Source organism: Ixodes scapularis, unplaced genomic scaffold (assembly GCF_016920785.2).
Source record: "Ixodes scapularis isolate PalLabHiFi unplaced genomic scaffold, ASM1692078v2 PGA_scaffold1__304_contigs__length_218370807, whole genome shotgun sequence".
In the NCBI taxonomy this organism is placed as follows: domain Eukaryota; kingdom Metazoa; phylum Arthropoda; class Arachnida; order Ixodida; family Ixodidae; genus Ixodes; species Ixodes scapularis.
The window spans coordinates 38,860,953-38,885,719 of NW_024609846.1; the positions used below are offsets into that span (position 1 = coordinate 38,860,953).

At 41.6% G+C, this 24,767-nt stretch overlaps 1 protein-coding gene across 1 annotated transcript in view; it reads right to left on the bottom strand.

Annotated features, from left to right (window-relative positions):
• Nucleotides 1-3,947: 3,947 nt before the first annotated feature.
• The window catches only part of LOC8052371, a 32,282-nt gene continuing 11,462 nt past the window's right edge, over nt 3,948-24,767 (bottom strand). Inside the window, exons 4-8 of the mRNA XM_029982248.2 lie at nt 24,005-24,082; nt 23,686-23,812; nt 16,311-16,375; nt 7,298-7,375; nt 3,948-4,079 (exon numbers count right to left, since the gene is read on the bottom strand). Coding sequence (XP_029838108.2) covers nt 3,948-4,079; nt 7,298-7,375; nt 16,311-16,375; nt 23,686-23,812; nt 24,005-24,082 — 480 coding nt within the window. The remainder of the gene's footprint in view (nt 4,080-7,297; nt 7,376-16,310; nt 16,376-23,685; nt 23,813-24,004; nt 24,083-24,767) is intronic.

Consider the following 24,767-nt stretch of genomic DNA (forward strand, 5'->3'; position numbering starts at 1 on the left):
AATTGTAATATTTAATCGCAAGGGTCGAGCGAAGGAACTGAAAGATAGATAACATAGTTTCCGCAGCCTCTCTTAGAGCGAATACCAGTTAGGGAAAAAAAAATGGGATTGGGATAAGAGGAAAAATCAGTATCATGGCAATTTGAAATTAACATTTTTTCTGTTCTTTGAGAATATTAGTGACATGAATACTTTTACGCGAGCACACTTGTTCGACAATAAATATTCACGTAGTCTCGTAAAAGAGATTTTGTGTGCGTGAATTTCGTTTTAAGTTATTGCGTAGGTCTATTACGTAGTTGCAAAAAGGGTGAAATGCGTGGATAATAACAGTTTTTAGTAGCTTTTCGTTAATAGGTTATTCGAAAACTTCATTAATTCTTGGAGCAATGTGATAATTTTACTGTTTAATACCTCTCTATAATGGTGCTACCAAATGTTTGGAAATAAATCAAATACGTTTAGTTTATCTCGCAATCATCTGAGGTGGACCACAGAGAAAAGCGGACCTTGGAATAGTGTTCCCTCAATTTTAGTGTATTTAAACTGAGCACTTATTTGGACCGTTTGACAAGGCTCTATCACACCGGAGAGACGTCCGATTAAAAGTTCATTACAACTCATATTTTCACACTTTTTGATTGCATGTGTTCAATTCTCTAGTTTACTTAAAATTTTGGAAACCTCAAAGGAACCTCTGGGGCACTTTTTTGCAGTCTATATTGCTCGTAAAGTTTGCGCGATTGTAAAGACTTACCTTAACAGTGAACAATTAATGGTCAGAATGCGCCTTCTCAATAAACATGGTTGCGTACTGGGTTACAGGAATAACTATTGGAAAACATTCTGCCTATTTCTAACGTTACAACAGCTCTTCGGTAATATTGAGGTGGCGCATTTTGCCTACAGCCGTGAAAATAAATTCTCAGTATTTCTACCGGCGGTCGCCTCTTATTGGCTACCTGTGACCACGTGACAACTGCCGGTAAACTATTGATTATCGTTATTCTCCCGGCAAGAATACTGTGGCTGCAAACAGTTTTCAAATTAAGTACAATAAGGATTGAAGGAAAGGTACTCAGGCATTGCCGTGAGTATAAACCATAGAAACAAAACACACCGTGACACACACACAAGCTGCTGCTTAAGAGAGTTGAAAATGTGGTTGTGCTACTTATAATGCTTGCTCTTCACGTGAGGTATTTACGTGAGAAGCAATAACACCGCAGTAGACACGCAAATTCATAAACACGGCGCTAAAGGCAAGCGCGACAACGAATGCACTATAGACAAAATGCACCTGATGGAACTCCAATAATTTTTGTCGGCTTTGTTGCTGCACACGTAGGTACTTTCTCTTACCGTGGATACAATATTATAGTAATTATTGTTAGTTTTAAGGTTTGGGCATCCTGCATGCTATCCTTCCAATGTAGTTCTTGACGCTTCAATTGTTCCTTTTCAGATCCAGGGATCCATTTCAGAATGAAATGATGGAGCCTCCGGCAACGGTGACTATTAATGGTAATGACTTAAAGAGGTGACGGGATATAACAAAACAAAATATTCTACTGGCTGTCACGTGGGTACATATGGCCAATTGGAGGCGACTGTAGGGAGATATTGTGACTTGCTGTTGCCAGCACCGTAATTTCTTTTAAATTACTGATTGGGTCGTTCGGCGTTACTATACTTAACTCCGGATGTTTCACAGTGCATTTTCAGTTTCAAAATACCGTTTCAGTTTGATATTTTATCCGAGTGTTCCAGGGCAAAAAGCAGCCACCGAATAGCCCAAGAAACATGCTTTTTGTATAAGACTAATCAAAATATTAAGCACCGAAGAAAATCACCCATCTGCGGTATTCTCTTATCTTGAACTCGTTCTTACATATCACCTTCTTCGAAAAGCACAGCGAAAAACCCCAAATGCGTACCTGACCTATCCCCGTCTCCTTCCGTGCTATAGGCTACAGGCGAGTTTCACAGCGTGTTTTTGAAGCTGCTTTCAAGGCTTCGTCTTTAGGCCGCCAGAAGCTGTGTATATTTGATTCGCTCGAGAAAGCTGGCCAGCGAACCTGCCGCCAAAGCTTTCTATTATAAACGCTTGGTGCCTTCGGTTTCGCTGGAGTCCCCAAAGTCACCGAACGTCAATAGAGGCATACGCGAAGACAGCGTCGTAAACCAGCAACAGCCACGCCATCTTAAGAATGCCGTCTGCAACCAACGCGGCAAAGCCAGCTGAAGCCCATGCAAAGCTTCCAAATAGACCGCACTTATACGCGCGGTTACGTCTCGCTTCGGTCCACTCTGCTCTAAGAAAATTGATTATAATGTCGTGCTTGAGCGTGCACCAAGTGTAGTCGAAGCCGCCAATGGTTCAACAGGCCACCACTTTCCACTATCAGCGTCTATCATTGCGGCGCGTTCGACTTTGGCTAGCGTTGAGGCATTCGCTTTAAGGCTGAACTGCACGTAAGCGATTCAACATTCTCGCTGGTCGCGTCCCTCGCTTTCTGGATTTTTAGGAAACGCACGCACATCATTTGGCCGCCTGCTCCAGCCGCTTTCATTGGGCTTGCTTCGTCGCGCGAATGACCGAGCGTCAGCGAAGAGGGTCGCCTTCGCTTGTCTTGTCGCTGGCCAAATAGATTACTTCCGGCTTATACTTTAGCAGACGACATTCGGGAGATGGCGTCTCCCGTTGTTTGGTTTAGACTATGGCGCCTGGAGCGCGTCTTCGACTGATGTGTTTAGCGTCCTATGCTGCCCATACACCAAAAGTGGTCCAGAAGTGGGAACAAATGACGTCACAAAAGCGGAAATGTCATGCGGTTGCATGTCGCGATCGTGGCAGTTGGTCGTAGAATTGCTAAAAAAAGCTGCGAGTAGCACGAGCGAACGCCAGTGACGCTGTCGTCACGGCGTCTCAATTTCTGGCTGCCGAATCTTCTGTGGACTGCCACACTGAAGAGAGCGACCTGCAGGAGAGCAGGCGTCTGGCACATCGACCAGCGCTCTTGGGACGCCGCCAGGACCGCGACCGGCGACAGCATGACACTTTTATGACGTCCTACGCGGAAATCAAGGAACTACTTTTTTGGACGAGGTGCACACAACAGTCGGGGACACGCTCCAGGCACCATAGTTTAGGCGCTGTGTTAGCGAGATCGTCTATAAAAAAGACGCTTCTTTGCTATGGTCACGCTGACCAAAGCAGACGGACTTTATTGCGCTGAAGAAGACGATTGGATAGTGAGACCAGGTGCGTATTTTGGATTTTCAATGTGCTTTTTAATAGGCGAAACGTCAACAAAAAAAATTTAAGCAAGAAGGAATTAATCTAGACGACTGATGTTATTTAGTACCTAGTATATTGAGAAGACTTAGATTAGAATTATGTTTTTAGTTCTCAATTTGGACGAATGTTTTAGTACTGTAACATTAAGCCATACTGCCGATGTGTCATAAATTAAATAAATGGAATTGACATGAAAAAGGGCAATTAGAAGTTCACGATCTCCCTTCGGCAGTCTCGGAAATGTGTAGACACATAATTAATAACATAGACATGATTACATAAATAGGAACAAGAGTGTGTTGACCAAATATAAATAAAATAAAATAAAATAAAATCAAGACGAAAGTCTTTTCGCTCGTTTTTTGTTGTCATCTAATTGTAGCCACAGAACAAAGGATAAACACACGTGTTTCTTTATTCTTTTTTTTTTTTGTAGAAATGAATATTAAAAGGGAGCCCCGCCCTATTCGAAACTGGTGCGCGTGCTCGTTTTCTTTTCGCATTGTGTGTATATCTCGGGATGGTCAGATGGCTCGTTAACATTTTTTTTCAAAGTTTACCATTTTAGAGCTATAATATAAAGGAAAACATTTCAAAATAAACGATATGTGCTGGCATGTGTTTTTCTCGATGATATATACCTGAGTTAGTCGGAGCTGGTGTATAATTCTTTCTTTATATCCACAGTTTCTGTCGGATTACGAGGAACACAGATTCCATTATGGCACTCTCCCACTGTGAGCTTCAAGTCACCAGACTCTGTATCTTCCTGAGATGCCTAGGTTAAAAGTTAAAAGAAACATACACGTGAGAGCTATTCATTCGATGAAACTCAGAAACGCTGGCTATGAGGTGTCAACTCTGAGAAATAATTTCAGGCAGAACTTTGAATGTGAACTATGGGCCAAGTATTTCTCGTTTCCAAGGCTGATATGTAAGAAAAATAAAAAAAAAAGTTGCTACTAGAGATTTACTTGAGGTTCAAATAAAACTACAGTTTCGTTACTGGCAGCTGACGAAACGTAGCGCATGGCGAGTCCAAGCATGTTCTCAGTACGCAGCAAGTGACATGGTGGTACCAATGCGTTGAAGTAGATCGTTTTCACTTTCCGCTTCGAGGCTGGGCAAGTGTGCATGCTCAACCGGCTACGCTGGAACTCAGAGAGGACGCGCATGCGCTGTGTAGTGGCGATTCCGCCACTCCATAGAGCTGACCGGGCGCGTTAAAGCGGTCTACCGAAAACTCGCTATTAACTGATAAGAAGACTCGGAAATAAATCGCGAAGCGGAAAAGGTGAAGATATTAAGCACTGCCCTGTGTCTCTTAAGCTCCAAGTGACTAGAGTCTGTTGCAACATAAGAGCTACAGGAGATGCCCAGAAGAAGAACAATCGCACCACTTAATGAAAGTTAACTCGTGCTTTAGGAAGAAATTTATTTATACAGACGCCAACTAATCTTTAGAAAATATATTAGACGTTGTCGAATGCACCTTCACCTCTGTGACGTCAGAAAATCTGTGATTTTGTGCTGAGCGACATTACAAGATTAGCTCAGTTGTGGAATTCTCGCGGAGGGGGAACCCCACTCACCTCCTTCCCTCCACGTCCCGTCGTTTGAAGCGACATCTAGATTTCTCGTTTCAAAACTGAATATTTTATATAGTGCTTTAATCGCCGCTTAGACACTGTGCTTTAAATCATACGTATTTCATAGAGTGCTTTGCAGTTACTATATCAGCCGCGCTCAAAACGGTGGCGCGTCGAACGGCGGGAGGCGAGCTCCGGGAGGAGAGGGGGTGTACTGTTTGTGGAAGCAGCGTCTATGGTCTAGTCGTGTAACTGAGCTGATCCAGTAACGTTGGTGCTGAGTCCTGTAGTGACGTCAATCCTATCTCGAAATGACGTGGTAGACACTTTCCTGCAGTTCTGATGTCTCAACATATTAGATTCGATGATAGCGTAAGAAACGCAGGTCGTGGCCAGTCTTCAAAATTTTATCCTCACTGCACAGCCTATGAGACGGCGACATTAGACTTTAAGAACACCAAATGAGGAATCTCAAATCTGTAGGTAAGGACAACTTAAAAAAAACACACTGCGTGACCTTCAGATTTCTTGCTTTATGATTCATTCTTGAGTGTTTTTATCGACTAATTCCGCAATCTTAATGGCTGTGTATGCTGCTCGGGAGTTGTCACTCCTTGCGTTTCTCATCATTTCAATGTCTACAGAAGCATTGCCATAATAAGCAACATCCTGCGTATCTTAGTCTCTCAGTGGCTATGTAAGCTACTATAGAGGTTGCTACTTCCAGGAATTTATCAAAACGTGAGCACTACTTTCCCCGTTGAAGAATATTTACTATTCTTACGATTGCAAAAATATGCAGTGGCTCTACATACACCGGAAAAATAAATATCAGGCTCAAAAGTTGGGCTCGAAAGATACAAAATGTCCTAAAAAAACGTCCTTTTTTTGCTTTATTGCAAAAATAAACTATATATCGCCGAACGCTCACTCTCCGCCCAAATGTAGAGCTAGCGATATGAACCAGATGCCGAAGTTTAAGAAGTAACCGTTGTTATTTTAGTCAGAAGTTTAAGCGATTTTCGATATTTTCAATGTTAAAATGGTGCTCGATTTTATTGAGCTGAATGGCGCCAGTTACCCAAAATGGGCAAAACGGATCCCCTTTTTCATTTAAATAAGTTAAAAAAGTCACTTGCAACTTTTGCATGAGCTAACGGTTAGTTAATTGGCATCTGGTTTGACCGCTAGAGCTGAATTTAGTCGTAGTGTGAGAGATTCGGCGTTGCGTAGTTTATTTTACGATGAAAAAACACTCATTTTTTTCCTTTGAAAAGGAGGGAGGGAAGGGGGGGGGGGGGCGGCACCTGTATGTATTGTAGCCTCTGAAAAAATGGAACAGTAGGCCGTGCCTTTCGAACGCACAATCTCCAATCAGCTTTCCTTTCGAACGCACGATCAGCTTGCACGTGCACGAGGTGCGCGATACATGCAACGTCGTTGATGGTAGGAATCTCACGTTAAAGGTTTTTCCCCGCCGTTCTAACTTAATCAGTGACTACACCTTACGGCTCCACTAAAGAATTTGCGTTGCAACGTTCAAACAGTTACCATTTTTTTTTTTTTTTTTTTGCTGCTGGAGGCGGGAGAATAAAATTCATATTCTCGTCTAAGACGTTACAACTTCCCCACCAGAGGACCCGAAAAGAAGAAAGCAATGGCCAACAATACAACGAATAACAAACACACTTCTCAAAACTAACATTGTCATTGTTTCCAAGATTTCTAAACTCAGTGAGTTCGAAAGCCACGCCATATTTAAGAAGAATCGTCTTTTAAATTAATAACTCCTCTCTTCATTAATACATTGATGTGAATATTTTGCATTAAAAGTTCCTCTTTTTATTTATCTAATCACTAATAAAAATATAATTGTTTTATTTTTGTACATTACAGTTTATAATCATTTCTGGATCATCAGCTATGGTCCTCATATCAATAACACTAGGCTGAACACTGTTTCTTTCTCAGAAAGTAAATTACGCGTCAATCTTATTGAAGTCGTGACACGAACTAGCTTAGTATCCAGATAATTTATTTATAACACTGAACTCATTCATGTACACGCAGTTCATGCCACGTGCCTTAATTAAGTCCGGGCTTTAAATATATTTTTTTTAATTAGACGCTTACCATCAGAATGTAGATACAATATAATGTTTTAAAGTTTTTCGCACACTGAACATGTCTAGGCGAAGTAATATGGCGATAATGTTCGGTGAGACGGAGGATGACCATTTACTGCATTGTGCACTTTAAACAACCGGAGGAAGTAGGTATGAAACCACGCTTTTACTGCTAGGTTTTTCATTTTCAAAATCGCGACATTTTTAATGTCGTTCACTAGCAGAACACTCGAATTGATAAATGTTCAAGGAAATTAGTTACTATAAAAAGTTTTACATACAATGCACTGTGTGCAATCCGGTCGTATCGTTTGATTCAACTGAGCTTCACAGGTCGTGCACTCCATGGAAAGTAAATACTGAAAGTAAAAAAATCACGAACACGTCAACTAGTAATTATGATAACATTTTTAAGAATTCGCAACATGCTAAGGTAGGGGAGAAAAACCAAACACCGACGTAAAGTTTAGTTTTTTTTTAACTCGACAATTAACTGAATTGGCAAATTAATTAATAAACCCTAATAAATTTTCACCTCTAATTTCTTCCCCGATTGATCAGTCAAGACTGCACCATTTTATGAGGCAGTGATGTGTGTCATCTTGGTCACTTTCAAGCTCAACAACAGGGACTTAAGAAGAGGTGAGTCTTCTTCGCCTCCGGGGTTCCATATTCTATGCTTCAACGTCCAAATGAACCCTATATGTTTCATGCACCTCTGTGCCACGTGAAAAAGTGTTTAGCAGATCACTAACTAAATAGCTTCATTAAAGCAGCCGGAAAATTCTAAACCGAATCAAATTGCAACTAAACTAATTTTATCTCTATGTCTTTTAAAAATTTGTTCATTAAAACCGTGGGGAACGATGACTAGTATAACTAATTTTTACTTCATGTAAATATTGTATCAAAAACTTTGTTTGGTGTCTTACAGGTTTTAACCTTTTATACAGCGCTTACTTGATGACTTGTCCAAGCCTGTAAAAAGTTTATGTTTTTTTTCCACTCCTTTGCCCTTTTATAAGCTCCTCGAATTTGACGCTATGTCAAACAGGCCAAAATATAAAATTGGTTAGCTTCATTTGAACGTAGATACGGTTTTTGCAACGCTAAGACAATATAGGGTGTTTCCACGTCAGATCGCCGAATGATTGTGCGGGTCATATTTCTTATGCTTATATAAAATATATGTTAAAGCAATGTTCTTGGGAAGAGCATTCAGCTATATGCGAACGCTATAGCTAATTTTATTCCTGAGATATAAAAGTACGAAGCTAGAGGCGTGAAGGTTGCCAAGGTTTTGCTATGGTTTTCTGCACAACCGTCAATTTCACACCGACGGATGCAAAAAGTAATTCTTTTTGTCCTTATTTTATGAAAGGTTTATTACATGATGAGTTTGACGAGCGTGTTTGGGTTTTTACAACATGTGCACAACAGTAATAAAATTAAAATTAAAAAAATTGCGTGCAAAAGAAATCTGCGAAACACGCCGAAAACACGTTTTAGAGCAGCGCGACTTTTGATTGGTCTAGTTGGTTCATACTTGACATTAATAAAATAGCGTAAACTGTACCATGGCGAAAAGGCACTTCTTACGACAGGACTCACGCTGCAAGGTCGTTGAGGATACGACAGTTTAAGACACATTAACAAATTATTTACCAACAAGTTATAGTAAATAACATGGCGGAAAATGTATAAAATAAAAATCTTCAAATGCCCTTTACGAAAAAAAAAAGGCGAGCCATTATTGTAGTTGTGTTGTTAATGTAGAAACACAGCTGATTTCTGTAAATGTGCCAAAATTGCAAACGAATATTAATAAACGGATTAAAATTTTTATTTATTTTAAACCTTCTTTAATCATCTGCAGTGTATTGAACTAGTGATGACAAAATATTGAGTAGTTTATGACCTCCAAAAGAGGTAAACGTAAACAAACTTTCGCTCAAATTGAGCTAGCTTGAATTGAACCAACAGAGACTGTAAAGTGATGCTGCTCAATCGCAGGGTGTAGCTTAGCTTAGCTTTATACTTGTGTTTCCTTGCGTTGCCTCCTAAGACACTCTCCCCCTCTTTCCTTTTTGGAAATACGTCCAAATCGGGTGTTTTTTTTCAGAACGCCTTAAGCAGCATGAAAACACCGAGTGTTATTTTTTATTCGAACCAGTCTTTAAAAAAGGAGTTTTTACTGCTACGTCAATGCCGTCTTCACTATATGTTTCTTAAGCTCAGCGAACATTCAATGGGTGAAGGACCGGCACGGTCTGGTGAGTAATTAACTAAAATTCGTTAATGAACTTTTTAATTAGTGAAAAAAGATATAGTTTCAATCAAAAACTAGGTGAGCGCTATTTAAAACCACTAAATCAGTAATTTTTAGACAGACTTTGAGCGCGTGAGAAGCGCAGTAGTGCACTTACATACCACTTGTGCAGCAGGTACAAAGCTACCGGTGCGCTAAGGATCCCGCGCGTTTTGCACATATCTTATCATAGGTCAGTATTGAGGTAAGTATTGGATTGCACATGTCTTCAAGCTGACATAGAACATGTTTCAAATTGGTGCTTCAAAAACCAATTGTCTTTTAATGCCGAGAAAACTTAACATATTCTACTATCTAGAAAGTGTGAATTCATTTCTTTTTCTCACAACCTCGAAGGCGCCTTGATACCCCGAGTATTTTTTCTGTAAGGGATCTCGGTGTCCGTATTGACAGTTCACTTTTTTTTAAAGAGCACGTGTCTATAACTGTTAATGCTGCGTTAAGAGTGTTAGGCATTATTTATCGGATATGTCGGCGGTTCTCATCACCTTCTTGTTTGTTGCATTTGTTTAAGTCACGAGTTAGATCACGGTTAGACTTTGGCTCGGTAATCTGGAATTCATTATCTCTTGGTCAGGCAACAGAAATCGAAAATGTACAAAAGCGCGTGATAAGAATTGGGTGACCCCTATATTGGAGCGAGGCCTTTTTATCATTATAAAACGCTACTTCACTGCTTTGCATTATAGAAATTGGCCATGAAAAGGCAGTCCAGAGATTTTGTTTCTCTTCATAAAGTTGTTCATGGTAACGTCAGGTCAATGGATTTACTACGATCCATTGACTTCCATGTTCCATCAAGGGCCAGCCAGAATGTATTAACGTCTTATCCATCTTGCATGTCCCCTGTATCCCCTTTGTCAAGGATTCAATTGACCCTCAATAAGGAACATCACCTGGATATTTTTACGTGTCTTCGGGAATTTACCTTGCTTGTTCGTGAATGGGTGTCTTTCGCCTAGATATCTTATGAGATTTTATGTGGTATTTGCATTTAGTATTTTAGTATTCGCGGTATTTGTATTTTAGTATTTTAGTGGAACACAGTGGAGACTGAAAAGTTCTTTGTGGGCACAGAAAATAAAAAAAAATAATATTATTATTATAGCCCCAGCCTTGTACCTATTGTATGAGCGTTAACTTCAGAGCTCTACTGCGCATCTCACGCGCGCAAAGCATTTCTGAAAATGACGGATCTAGTGGTTTTAAATGACGCTCAGCAAGTTTTGAATTCGAATCCCTAATACATTTAAAAAAATTTTAGTATAAATGTAATCAATAACCTAAATACGTCAAGCACTGTTCTCTTTTCCAAAATTTACCCTTTAGCACGGACCAGTACTACACCTACCTTTTTCTGTGCGATGCGTACATTTCACAATAACTATTTTGCCCGCGCTTCGTGAGCCACCTTATATGTGTACCGGTATATAGCTGGGCGCTCCTCCAAAGAAAATGCCTTTCATAAGGTATATATTTTACAGAAATATACAGTATATGACCCTGACCATCATTTTATGAACAAACATAGAATCGCCCAGCAACGAAACCGTTGTAGTTATCAACTTCTATATCTGCATTCCACTGTAGGGTACGCAATGATGGCTTGTTTGTCGTTACACAATGTTGAACACCAAGATATCATCGACTTTCCAGAGACTACTTTCCTAGCATTGCTCTCGCGGTGATAGACCTTCCTTGTGTGCGGGCTTTGCGTTTCACGATAAGGGGTTGCACGTACAGTTCTCAACTGTCGACAGCAATGGCGTTCGCCAAGAGGCCTTTATAAGCAAAAGTATAAAAGGATGGTCTTATGCGGCAACGCGATGAATCACAAACATAAAGCTAAGCTAGTGACAGCGCCACTTTCTATACCCTTCGATAGAGCAGCACCGCTGTACAGTCCTTGTTTGTTATAGAAAATGGCTCTTTGGAGCCGACATTGCAGCAAAGCCCATAAACAAAGACATGCTTGTTAGCTCAATATGAGTGAAGGTTTATTTTTTTTTCTTTTGGAAATAATTTGTTGCTGAATTTTTTGCCATCAGAAGTCAGTTATAGACACTGCAGACAATTAAGAAGAGTTTAAGATAAATTAAATTTGGGTTGTTTTAAATATTGACGGGCAATTTTGCACCATTTAGAAAAACGAGCTATGTTTCTGCATTAATATAACTAGAACAATAATGGCTAAGCAAATATTTTTTTATAAATTTGTGATGTACCCTTAAAGTCATTTTAATACATTTTGCGTTTCTTTATACGAACTAGTTTGTTGGTAAATTATTCGTGAATGTGGTTATAAAACTTGTTTACTTGACGTGTTTTGTTACTTTTTTGCATGTAAATCTTTAAGTTTAATTGTTAATATTCTGTGTACGTGCCATAAACTGTTTATAACATAAATAAAAACAATTTACTACGGCATGGTTCGGTGTGAAAATGATGCACTATAGTGATACCTTGACATTCCATTCCTAGTCCCTTCTTCTATTGGTCCTTGTGTTCGTTTGCGGTGTTTTAATTATATGTTTACAATGCACCACCGACTAGCCCACTTCCAAACATTACAACCCCTCGAGCTGCGGAATGTGACATCTTCAGAGGAAACTCAACCACGGCGTTCATATATGGCTGAATGTTCCTCACATGAGCATGACACACATATAAAAAATGTGACCCGGGCCAGCATCGTACCATATGACGTTGAAACATCCTATTGTAATAGTGGCTTAAACCTTTACTAAAAGAGTACCTTGGCTGGCCTCATATCAGTTTTTTACTCCTTCGGGAGGTAGCGTGTATACACATTTTTCTTAGAAATGGTCCGTTCCACAAGCCAATAAAATGCTTTCAAGGTGATCTGTTTCTTTTAATCAAGAATATTTTTAGCGCTGCCGGCAAATAAATCCAGCCTCTATAGATTATTTATATATTATAACGTCAAACACTCCTGTGAACTGTATTTCTGCCTCTAACCTTGTCATCACAATTTTGTGGACATTTTGCTTTTAATCAGGTTAGATTAAAATTTATATTTGGCTATTGTCGAGCCTCATTCTACCGCAGATCACGGCACCCCTCACCACCGCCGACATCGGGTGCCTTGTCGCCCCATGCCAATTCTTCACGGGGACATGGGACGTCCTGGATTAGCAGGGCTCCTCCGTTTCCATGGTACACCCATCTGGCATCGGACCAGCACTCCCGGCCGTTCACCACTAACAGACCTGACCGCGAAAATCCCGGATCCCTTCGGGGGACTCACTGTGAGATGGTGCCCCTATCGAGCACCCTTCGACCCACAATGACTTGGAGCGGTGGTTTCTCTACCCGATCTGTGGGGTCCCTAGAATCCATTGAACGACACAGAGAGCGTGTTGCCTATACCGTGTACAACAGTCGGTCGTCAGCGGTTGCCAGGACGCAGTTCTGCAACGAAGCAGCCACTGTCGAGGAGAACCCCGCACACGGGTTACGGACGTCCATATTTTGCGCCCCATTCTTTTCGGCCTCCCGACACTGAACCATATAGTCATGGAGACCGACGATGACGGGGATGACCGCAGCCTTTAACTTTAGACGCTTTTGCAGTTTACGAACATGAACTGCTGCTTGTGTCCCAAGCGACTTCCGGTCACTTTTACTTCCGGTCAAGTTACTTTTAAAAACTAATTAGCTACAGTTACAGATAGTTTGTCAAAATATATTTAAGTTACAGTTGCAGTTCATTAAGTATAAAAGTAACGCGTTACAGTTAAAGTTATTCTGTATAGAGACTAAGCTACTTTAAAGAATCTTTCCTTCTTTTTTTTAATATAGTTATGAAGACGTTGAGAAGAACACACAATGACTACGGTTTATATTTATTACCTTTTTTTCTTTCTCTTAAGGGCTCTCTTATCCCCTTTTATCAGCTTACAGGAGAGGGAGATATGGATGAAAAGACGGATCCATAAAAATAATAGTGAGGGGAGCAGAGGTCTAAGCCCTTTGGAACTGAATAAAGTGGGAAATACCTTGATGGTGTGCTGCGCTGCGTAGTTACGCGGAAAAAACACTGGAGAGAATGAAGTTAAAGCAGAAGGACATACAAAACATGCATGAATTGGCGCAGACTAACTGTTTAATTTCTTTCTCTTTTTTCTTCCCCCGACCCCTATTGCCGATATTGCGGCTTAGAAAACGAATGGTTGATGTCTTGAATTTGTTGGTTTCTGAACTTGACGGTGTTTGCCGTAGCTGCCTCTTTAATATATGAACTGGATGGTGTGTTTTCGTAGCGTTTACCTGGGGCCTGATGTTTGCTCCGACATGTTTGGTATCTTATTGAGTAGATCTATTTCTTCTTGTCGCAAAGCTAGTGATGGCTCACTGACGCACGCTCCGTGTCTACCCGAGGCCATGTGAAAGGCCTCGATTATTTCACGCTTAGTTCTGTCCTTTGATCTGGCCAAGATGGAAGTACTGTCAAGGAGAGCTTTGCAGTTGCATTGTGAGCAATGGGCTGCAAGGTTGCCAGGTGCTTGTAGTTGTTCGCATGCATGGTTGTGCTCCCTTAGTCTCTCGATAAGGCATCTCCCAGTCTGCCCGACGTAGGATCTTCCACACGACAGTGGTATTTTGTATACCACAACATCGACACATTCGACGAATTTGCTCCTGTGTTTTACTTGACACAGCGCCTTGCCGTTAGTCTCCTCCGCTTCATTGTTGACCTTCCTGCATAGTCCCTTGAGCCTGAAAGGGGCGGATAGTGACACTCTGACTTCGTACCTTGCGGGGATATTTTTTATCCTGTGTGAAAAATTGTGTATGTATGGCAGTACCACCTGTGGTCTTTTGTCCAAGATCTCCTTTGTTTGGCACTTTCCTGTGAGTGTGAAAATACATTTTTCTGCTACAGCTACCAGTATGGGTTCAGGATAATCGCTTGCGTGTAGTCTGCTTGTCTGCCTCTCTAAACTTTCTGAGACTTTGTGGTGACACGATTTTTGTATTGCTCGCCACATGCATCCTGAGGCAACACTCCTCTTTACTAACTTTGTGTGTCCAGAGTCATACGGCAGAATTCGTTTTTTCCTCTAGTTTTGTACATCCAGCATGTGTGTCTGTCCTCAAAAGTCATGTGGATGTCCAAGAACTGAAGGCTGCCTTTCTCAGGTAACTCAGAAGTAAATTCCAGTCCTCTATGCGCTTCTCGAAATTTCTCCATAATCTTTGAGCGTACCTTGTCTGTTAGTTTGTGTATTCGAAAACACACCAAAAAATCGTCAACATATCTAAAGCACTTGCTGACTCCATTTTCCTCGAAAAATCCCTGTAGCTCTCTATTTCCCTTTGCCATGTACAGGTCACATAGGGCTGGCGCTATGCACGACCCTATACATACGCCCTCTTTTTGAGTATAAACCTTCTCTTCGAACATGACATTTAGAGAACCTAAATATGCTCTTAAGAGACTCAGGAATTCCCTAGTGCTGATTCCGCACTGGTTTTGAAACCTCACAGATCCGTATGCGTCGATGCCCTCTTCCACCGCCTCGATTGCTCTTTCCTGTGGAATGTTGTAATACATATCTTTTACGTCCACCGAAAAGGCTGTGATGGGTTGTGTTGTTTTTAAAAATCCAACCACTTCATCGGAATTGCGGACCAGGAACGGATCGTCTACTTGGAGAAGTGATAATTGTTTCTGTATCTCTTTTGCTATAACGTGTTGCCAGGTTCCTTTGTCCTCTACTATAACCCGGAATGGGCTGCCTTCCTTATGTGTCTTTACCGTAAAGAAATGATTCAGGTAGAGATTCCTGCTGCCTTTTACCTCCTTAGCAATCTTAATGAGACCATTAGTTTCACAGAGCCGAGCCACTTGTGCTCTTGCGTTTTTTATGCTTCTGTCGGTGATTTCTTTTCTTGTCTCGAAGTTTTTTATTATGGCTTCCCTAGATTTCTTCTCATACATCTCTTGTTCTAAAATGACGAATTCTTCAGTCTTGTCAGCCATGAGTAGGCGGCAGTTGTTATTTCTGAGCCATAGTAACGTGTCATTAGTGTTTACTCCTCTTTGTCTCGGTTTTCGTAGATTGTTGGATACCTCTTTAATACCCTCAATAATGCATGCTTCTCGTTCTCCCTCTGGAGCCTTTCTTGCGACATCGCGTGCCATGCCAATCAAGTCCACTGTTTTGGCCCTCGGTTGCACCGCGTATTTCGGACCCTTCCTCAAAATCTTGGACACCTTGTCTGGAATCGTCATGTCGGTCATGTTGGTGACATTTCCTTTGTTGTCTGTCTCTCTCTTTTTCTTTCTTGGCGTACGTTGAATGCGTGCCTTTCACTGGTCCTCACCTTGGTTTTCTGCTAAATCCACGAAATATTTGTACATGATCTTGGCCTGGGACGGTGCCAAGAAAAAGTCGCAAATGTTCCTGATGTTCAGCTTGAAGAAGCGTACCTGTCTCCATGTCTCCGACCGTAGCATTTTGCAGCACCTCCTTACAGAAGAAATAGATCTACTCAATAAGATACCAAACATGTCGGAGCAAACATCAGGCCCCAGGTAAACGCTACGAAAACACACCATCCAGTTCATATATCAAAGAGGCAGCTACGGCAAACACCATCAAGTTCAGAAACCAACAAATTCAAGACATCAACCATTCGTTTTCTCAGCCGCAATATCGGAAATACGGGTCGGGGGGAGAAAAAAGAGAAAGAAATTAAACAGTTGTTAGTCTGCGCCAATTCATGCATGTTTTGTATGTCCTTCTGCTTTAACTTCATTTTCTCCAGTGTTTTTTTCCGCGTAACTACGCAGCGCAGCACACCATCAATATCAAACCAACTAGCCCAACTCCAAGCATTATTGGGAAATACCGCAGTAATTCAAGTAAGCAATTGACTCAACTAGAAAAAAAAACTTCGCAAACGAGCTGGCATGGGCGTTTCGGAAGTATACTTACCTGTCTGTTTTTATCTTGAATACTTCTGAACCCGCAACCAGGTAGTTGTGGGACTGATGCTTTATCTACGACAAAAAAGCGGAAGCTTTTCGTTAGATAAGTAGAGGTAAAAGGCAGCCCTTAAAACCATAGACCTAAACAAATCAGACTCACAACAAAGAAAAGTGACAAATTTTAATACATTATTGGTCCACGAAAGCATACTATTTCTTATTTCATTAATTAAATCTCGCTTTCTTTTACCTATATTTAACAATATATCATCGATTATGTATAGTGATGAGAGTCTAGAGTATCGTAATATAACAACTCCTTTAAAACTTTCGAAATAGCGACGAAAGAATAATAAAGCATTCATCTTTAAAAAGAAGTCCCGCTTTTTAGAGAGCCCAAAGCCGTGAAATATAATATATCCCCTATTAATGCGCAAAATATATTACCAATCATGCCCATGGCATGCACTTCAGGCTGGCGAAAAAAAAGAGCTTCAAAGAAACTTCCAGAAATACTAGGGGAAGATATGGGCAACGGTTTTTAGTTTAACTATTAGTGAAATGATTTAAAGCTTAGACAAAAGACATTAATAATAATGATTTTTAAGTTACATAACAATATTTCTTGACATGTGAGAGTAAGAATCACGAAAAATTATGCTTAACTTGAGATCTGTTCGGCTAATCTACGCAATTGAACTTTCACTTTCTGAGTCTCTCTCAGCCGTACTCTATGAAGACTTTGTCAAGGCACACCGTGAGCCAACATGAAGTGAAACGTTTTAATAATTTTTATTGTCCTGTGTTCACAAACAGCACAAACCATACAAAGGGGTGCACTGTCATAGGAATAAGGAAACACGTACAAAGCAGATACAAAAGTCAAGCAATCGATTGCTCGCCGAAAAGTGTTAATGTCATGAAAACTTCTATTACAGGTTGTTCTAGCGCGTTATATTCGAGTTTCATTCTTGTAATTGGAAAAACATGAAAAAAAACGGATTAAGAAGGGTACTGAGAGCGACCGGACTGAGAAGAGGCATGAAAGCTACAGCGCTTAAAGGGAATGACAAGTCAACAGCTGCGCCGACAATCTCACGTAAAAGGAATAAATCAGGTAAACGACGTATATTAAACAAAGAACATAATCCCAATTTCTGACGTAATCTAACAGCACTTGGCCACAAAATACCTGTTGTAGATAACTTACATAAACCGCCTTATAACCTGTTCAAAATAGGATGACGCAGTATTGTGAATATAAGTCCAAACGATACAAGGAACAAAATAGCCACACGAAACATGCAGGTGAAGAAAATCGTTTTGTTAAGCGAGATATCGCGCACAGAGTCATCGTCGAGGACTTAGAAATAGCTGATACGTAATGAATAAAGTTAAATGCTGAGTCAACGAGAATCCCAAGGTCATATATTACAGACCCTCGGGGAATCACAGTGCAGTGTAAGGTGTGAGCACAGATGAGCCACGCTTACTGCTGAGCGACAAAAAAAAAAATTGGGTTCTGTGTATGTTGATATAGCCTAGAACTTGGTTTGCCTCAATGGGCAACGAGTCTCCCAGCTGTAGATGAGAAATTTAACCAGTGCAGGAGAACCGCTACCCTGGGGTCTTTAAGGTGCATCACGGAGTAGTAATACACGAACACACGCCGGTACGATGCTCATCCAGATCAAAACGGGCATATATGTCGGGATTGAGCCCAGAATCCTGGGTTCTCCAGCGCTAGCTTTCGCTCCCCGTGCTTCGAACTGGTGTGCGATAGCCCACTCGACCATCGATCCCCCATGCTGAGCGACATTGTCTTTGTTTTCAGATTGTTCAGAACGAAATATTTACGCGAATACAACTTAAACACTACTAAAGCGTCATATTGAAGAAGAGCACAAAAGAGGCGAATACAACGCAAGAGCTTAATGCCATCATATATCAACCAGATAAATTTATATCTTAAAATTCCCGTCCGCCTACTTTTCTGGAAAGCACTCGGAGAGTCAATCGAAGAAATTCAAAAAATAACTCGACAAATAACAAGGCCAATTATATGTGTAGGGAAGTCTGCTCTGTTACACTGAGACTGAGCTGAGTGTTACACTGAGCCTGTGAATATAAAGGGTCAGGCCCAAGGTCACATAGCAGACTCCGCTTTTTGTGTTCAACATTATTTTCGACCACGTCCTTCGCAGAGCTCGCTCCATTACAGTGCTTGGCTCACCAGGTGCTCTACGGGTAAAATGACACACGGGTGCTTTTAGATTGAGGTATAACTTATCCATACATGCCGAGTTAGGATTTGCATTATCGAAGTCGAAACGATGGTATCCATATCGCGGCGGTGGTTATCGAGGACGCGACGTGGCTTCACGACATCCCCGGAACGTAATGTAGGTGTGTAGACAGACATATGGATTATGCCTAAGAGCTCAAACAAAAAGCTTGACACGAGTGTAGTGGCTACGGTGGTTGCTATGACAGCAACATTGTTATGCCACAATAGTGAAATTCGTATTTTATACATAAAGTGATCCCTACAACTCAAATAAGTGTGGGAATAAACGGCAGTGACGAGTAACGGATTCACAGAAAGGGTTTATATCACCCCGACAACCAATTTTGTATTTTCAATACGCCTTTGATGTCACTTACTTTCCCTACGTCAGAAATGCTCTCGCATTTAAAACAAGACCTGCACACAGAAGAATGGTTTGATTATTCCAGGCTTTGAGTTCAAATGAGTAACCTGCCGCTTCTTCTCCATTAGTGCCTACCTTCATACATGACAAAACGGAAGGACATTCGCTGATAATGTACACTGCTTCTGCTTAAAACGCAAGGCAGGACACCTCCCAGGTCGCTTAGCAGCAGAAACTGAAACCACATACCGTAACCCGGTAACCGTAACCGGAACGCAAACTATATTACGGAGTTTTAGGAAACCGTTTTTGCACATCCGATACGGTACGATCCCAGGTAGCACACTTGCTTGGTTTAGTTGGGCCAGGATTGGCTCTTAGTTGTGATAGCTTGGCCACGACTGCAGAGCCATTTACGTCTGTACGCCAGCCTGGCGTTTCAGAGTCGTCCCCTGCTCCAGAAAGCCAAGGAACTGCCAGGGAACGTGTCCCCTGGTTGACCAATCAATTTCCTTGGTTATTGATGGCCAGTGTAAACAGGCCGATGCCAGTATTTGATGTACCCTGGCTGTCTATTGATTTTCCTCGGTCAGAGATGGCCAAGGTAGCAATGCCTCCGCCAAGGTTTAAGGTTCCACGGTGGTTCGTAGGAGTTCAATGGTCCACTCAATACGATCAATAGCCAGTGTTCGGGCATGCTGCCAGATCGAAGATAGGGTGAGCCAAGGAATGGCAGGAAATTGCCGCTGTTCAATGTTCCTTGGCTCAAGCTCGTATTATATTGAACCCAGAATGCCCGCTGAAAGCCACTGTTACTCCATAGTTCGTCTCACTTATTTGCTTTTTTCTTTATTCGTATGAACGTCCTCTTAGCGTATTTTTGGTGCTTTGTGACACCAGCCCTCGCACTAGAAAGCGATGTTTGAGTGCAAGAAGTCTGTTTTAGATAGAGACATAAAAGATAACATGTTTTCCCTATTGAAAAAAAAAAAAACGATTTGAAAACAGTTTGGATATGAGCAGGCCAAACCGGAAATGAACTGGTTCTAGTGGAATTATACCGGACAAATTGGAAATCAAACTGTCAAAATTCGTCGAACTCGAACTTTATAAATTTCCCACTTTTTACCACGGCATTTATCCACCCTGGCTTTCACCGAGAAGCAGCTTCCAGCGCAAGTACCCGAGGCGGGGAGCCTCCCGCGTGATGCTGGAAATGCGCGGGAAAAATCCGTTACCCGCAGGTGCAATGAGCAGGTGAGTCAGACGCTTGGAATGCGCCAGTGTCCCTGCCCGCAGCGCGGATGCCTTGAAAGGGGAGAGCTGCTCACGTGCAAGGACAGGGAGCGCGCGGGCCAATCAGCACGGCCCTCGCGCCCGCTCGAAGCGCCAGTTTTGAGTCGGCGGAAGCAATAGATAGAAAAAAAAAGAAAAAAAAAAAAAAAAAAAAAACGGATTTAGCGCGCACTTGGGTGAGGTCTTTGTTCACGCAGCTGTCTGCTGTTTTGCTTGCGGAGGTTACATTTTGCCGGCGCCTTGAGTCCTGCCTCTGCCGATGGTTCCTGTGGCTGCTGACGTCCTACGCCTGAGCTGTACTCGCTCACGGGCGAAATGGCTGCATCCCAGAAAGGCGTGTTTGGAATTGGCTCCGTCCTCATTGCAGCATGGGCAATGGCTGTATCTGTCTCCGCGCCAGCGAGCCAGGTAAGCAGGCTCGACCATTTGGATCCATTTTCATAACCAGGTGCATGTGAAACTGAACCTTTCTACAACCCGATTTGGAACAGCTATGCTAGTGATACAACCGCCAGTGTACATGCAGCTTCAAAGATTCCCTACCACAGTGGTTTGGAGTTGCATAGCGGACGACAGACTGGGGAGGCAGGAAGGGGGTAACAACAGCAGGATCTTTTCATTCCTGCGTTGCTTTGCGTAAAGGCTGAACTACATGTAAGTGATTATTGGCGAATTCCACTGGGTCGTTCTAGAGCGCGCCGGGATCGACTTTTCTGGAGCGAGCCCATTTCACTGGGCGATCCAAATCGAGACGGACGTGTTCCACTGGTCGTTTTGGATTAGCTCCCGCTCCGGATCTCAATCAGGATCCGAGAAAAGTCGCTCCGACTATTAGGGCGGATTCAACCGGAAGCCAGCGCACACACTCGGCGCACACACGTGACTTCCTTTCTCTCGGGGAATCTCGCCTAGGGGTGTCGCGAGCCGGCCGCGGTTTGAGTTCGGCGAGGTTCGACTTTTTCGAACTTTTAATGGAAAGTTCTACGAACCTTCATTGAGGTTCGACTCGTGTGCGCATGCGCGACAGGCTGGCCAGTTGGCTTCGGATTGGATAATAATTGCTAAGAGATAAATTAAGTGCAGCGCTGATTAGCTATTTCAGTTAATACAGTACTAAAAATAAAGTTATTAACTTCTTCATTGACTAGAATTAGTTTCTTTTAATTGCAGGTGTTCACAATATAAAATAACCCTTTGCATAAAAAAAAAAGTCAAACCTAGACATGCTTGTATCAATGTATGACCACACTGTCCACAAAGTCGATCAGGTCGAATCTGGTGAAAAGTTCCAAGGTTCGTCGCACCGGTTCGACCCAGTCGAACCCCGGAAGTTCGACCAAAAAATCTGGTTCGACAAAAGTTCGTGGCACCCCTAATCTGGCCTGATCTCGCCCATTTCAAATGGCCGCTTGCTTACCCCTTGGCGCGACAGCCGGTTCGTTTTCCAGGAAGAAAAAGAGAAGGTTTTGCCCCGCTACGAGCATTCCGGCAATCTTTGCCAGAAGCTCCTGAGCCATTCCTGCCGCTCGTGCGACAAACACGTGTAAGCGCCGCGATTACGAAAACCTCTTCGAAACGACCACGGCGGCCACGGAAAGGGGATTCCGGGGCAGGTGAATGACGGGAGGCATCCGGCGATCCCGGAGCAGTGGTCATACCAGGATGGGGCTACCTAGCGCCATGGGGCAAAACAATCTAGGCCCAGTGAAACTTCCCCGCCTGCCCAGTCTGGCTCAAGCTTGAGCCGGTCGTAATGTGCGGCTTGGGATAGGCCCTCCTGTACGAACTGCGCATGTCGGAGTCTTCTGGGGTGGCGCTTGCGCAGAGCGTACCGGAGGGCCTATCGTACCGTGTCGGATGTGAAAAAGCGGTTCCATAAAACTTTTTATTTTCATTTGAAAGAAACCGTAACAGTAGCCGTTAGAAATTAACCGGTAATTCATATAATAAATCGGTTCGGCAAAATTTTTATAACAAATTCAAACCTGTAGGCGGATTCTTTGCTTGACAACGTAGACGAAGAAGGCGTCAGAAAGTGGAGCATCCAGTTATAAATAAGAGTAAAAGTTTAGTTTTCACTGCCATATTAATATAAAATTGTGTTCTCGACCTGCTTGTTTACAGCCTTCTCCGGAGTGTGCACTTGTGAGCTATAATACTGCAACGTTGATCTCACTTCGTCCTCCCAACTGTCAATGCTATCAACGCTATGAAATATCAAAATATATTAATCTGGATAATGTAGTGATCGCGCAGGCGAGCTGGTGGATGTTAACCATTTGTAACCATAGAGACGTGTCCTCGACTGTTCATTTTTCTTCTACTTTGAAACTTTCCTCTTTTCCTGCCTCAGTCTCGGGCTAAGAGCAAAAATTAACCTTCTTGCAGATCTGGTGGACGATGAAATGGGGCATTGGAACTCACTTTTTTTTTTTCGGTGATCCCTAGCGTTATGAAATCCATATGTTTTATTGGATACGATGTTTTAATGGTGCTACTTCTAGACTACTAATAAAAAAATAAGGAAATAATAAAAAAAAGTCCTTGAAACAACGAAAGGTTCATAGGTATGTTAAAATGCAATAACCTCCGCACAACCCGGAGTCAAACTTTTTTTTTGCTATGGAAGATGGTTTTTGCAGCGTCTTGTACTGTGTGCATTATGTTCTTCCCTAGCAAAAATAAGATAAGAAATATAGAGTACGAGAGTTTTACCAGTAAAAATATTTGAGACTCCTAACCAATCAACGGAAGCGATCACATTGTTTTTAATTTTTGTAACGTGATGCCACCACGACTCATTTCTCCTCGACGACTCATTGTGTCTATCACGGCTACCTGAAACCAATTATTATGAATAATATATTTAACCTTAAATAAAACAATCCATTGAAAAGAAAGATCATCTGAAGTTTAAGAGTAATATTATTCTGGGAACCCTGCAACATTATAACATCCATTTGTCAACATTCTTTCCGAACCGAAAAAAACTAGTGTCGCAAATACCATATACCTGTACAAAAAACGAAAGAAACTAAACTGATTTTTTACATATATTGGTAACCGTAACCTTAACCGAACAGTTTTAATTTTCGGTTTGACTCGCCGCCTGTAAGGCAGTAAACCCTGTCGGGCGTCAAGTTGAGGAGGACAGAATCTGTCCAAAACATGAGACCTATAATGATTTTTTAGAAAAGAAATTGGGGTCTAAATTCTAAAATAAAGTGGCTAAAGACACTGGGTATTCTGTGACTATCCGCGGTGTATTTTTCCTTTGTTTATATTTTGATTCTTTATTATGAACGACTCAGGTTACGGTCGATTTTTCAGTGGAACTGAGGCGTTTATATTAACGAGAGACGACGATACATATATATATATATATATATAGAGAGAGAGAGAGAAAAAATTTCTGCAGAACTAAAATATACTTACCATAACTACCGACTGATACATTCATTTCTTGTTTGTATATCTCGCTTTCTTTATTTATTTTGCACGTCATGTTTTGGCATACTCCGGAGAGAAAGATTAGAGCAGAACCTGATGTTCCAGTCTCCACCTGGAAGGAGAGATATTTAAAATTCCCGCAACATATTTCGAGAATACACATGAGCACCTAAGTTAGCTATGCCGTTAGTGGTGTAATTAAAACAATTGAGGGAAAAAGTACGCAAAATAACAATAAGTACGCATAGAAGTACGCAAAAAACAAACAAATACACTGCATAACACTTCTTTCCAATCAACTTACAACACATTTGTCTCCATCCTTTGGTTTTTTCCCGCTGCAGCCTTCTTGACAACGCTGTTTCAGGTGTATCGTTTGATCCTGTAGATTAAGAAGTACGAACTCCTGTCGAGAATGTTCTAACAAGTGGTGTTTTTATGTAATTGTACATAAACAAGCCTTACATTAAAAAAAAAAAAACAAGATTGAAATTTTAATTTTTGACTTTACTGAAACCAAGAGCGGCTTTATATAGCAGTGAAAATTGTGTATGTCAGGTACTGACAATGTATATTCGTTATTACGGCAACCAGTGCCTATCACCAAGGCAAGCCGCGCTCGCTTATCATTACGTGGACTGTACATAACAACGATAATAATAATAATAATATTATTAATAATAAATCTTTATTGTCCCTCCAAGTTTTTTGAAGGACTGGGCAAAAAGCTGCAGTTGCAGGTTGACAAGGCCCCTGCCCTTTAGCACTTGACATACAATGCAGAGATACAATTCAAATTGAATAGTCACTGAAGATTATATACAAATTGAACTCGAAAACCACCAGCAGGGGAAGTAACAATAATGCATACTTTATGGATAATTACAAAAATACACATCGGTTGCTATCAGGGACTCAAACCGTAACCGTAACCGAAACCGAAAACCGTTTAGGAACGAAATTTTTTCTGTAACCGTGACCGGAACGAAACCGTTATTTGATATTTATAAAAACCGTAACCGTAACCGGAACCGTAAATTATTCACCGGTAACCGGTTTTAACCAAT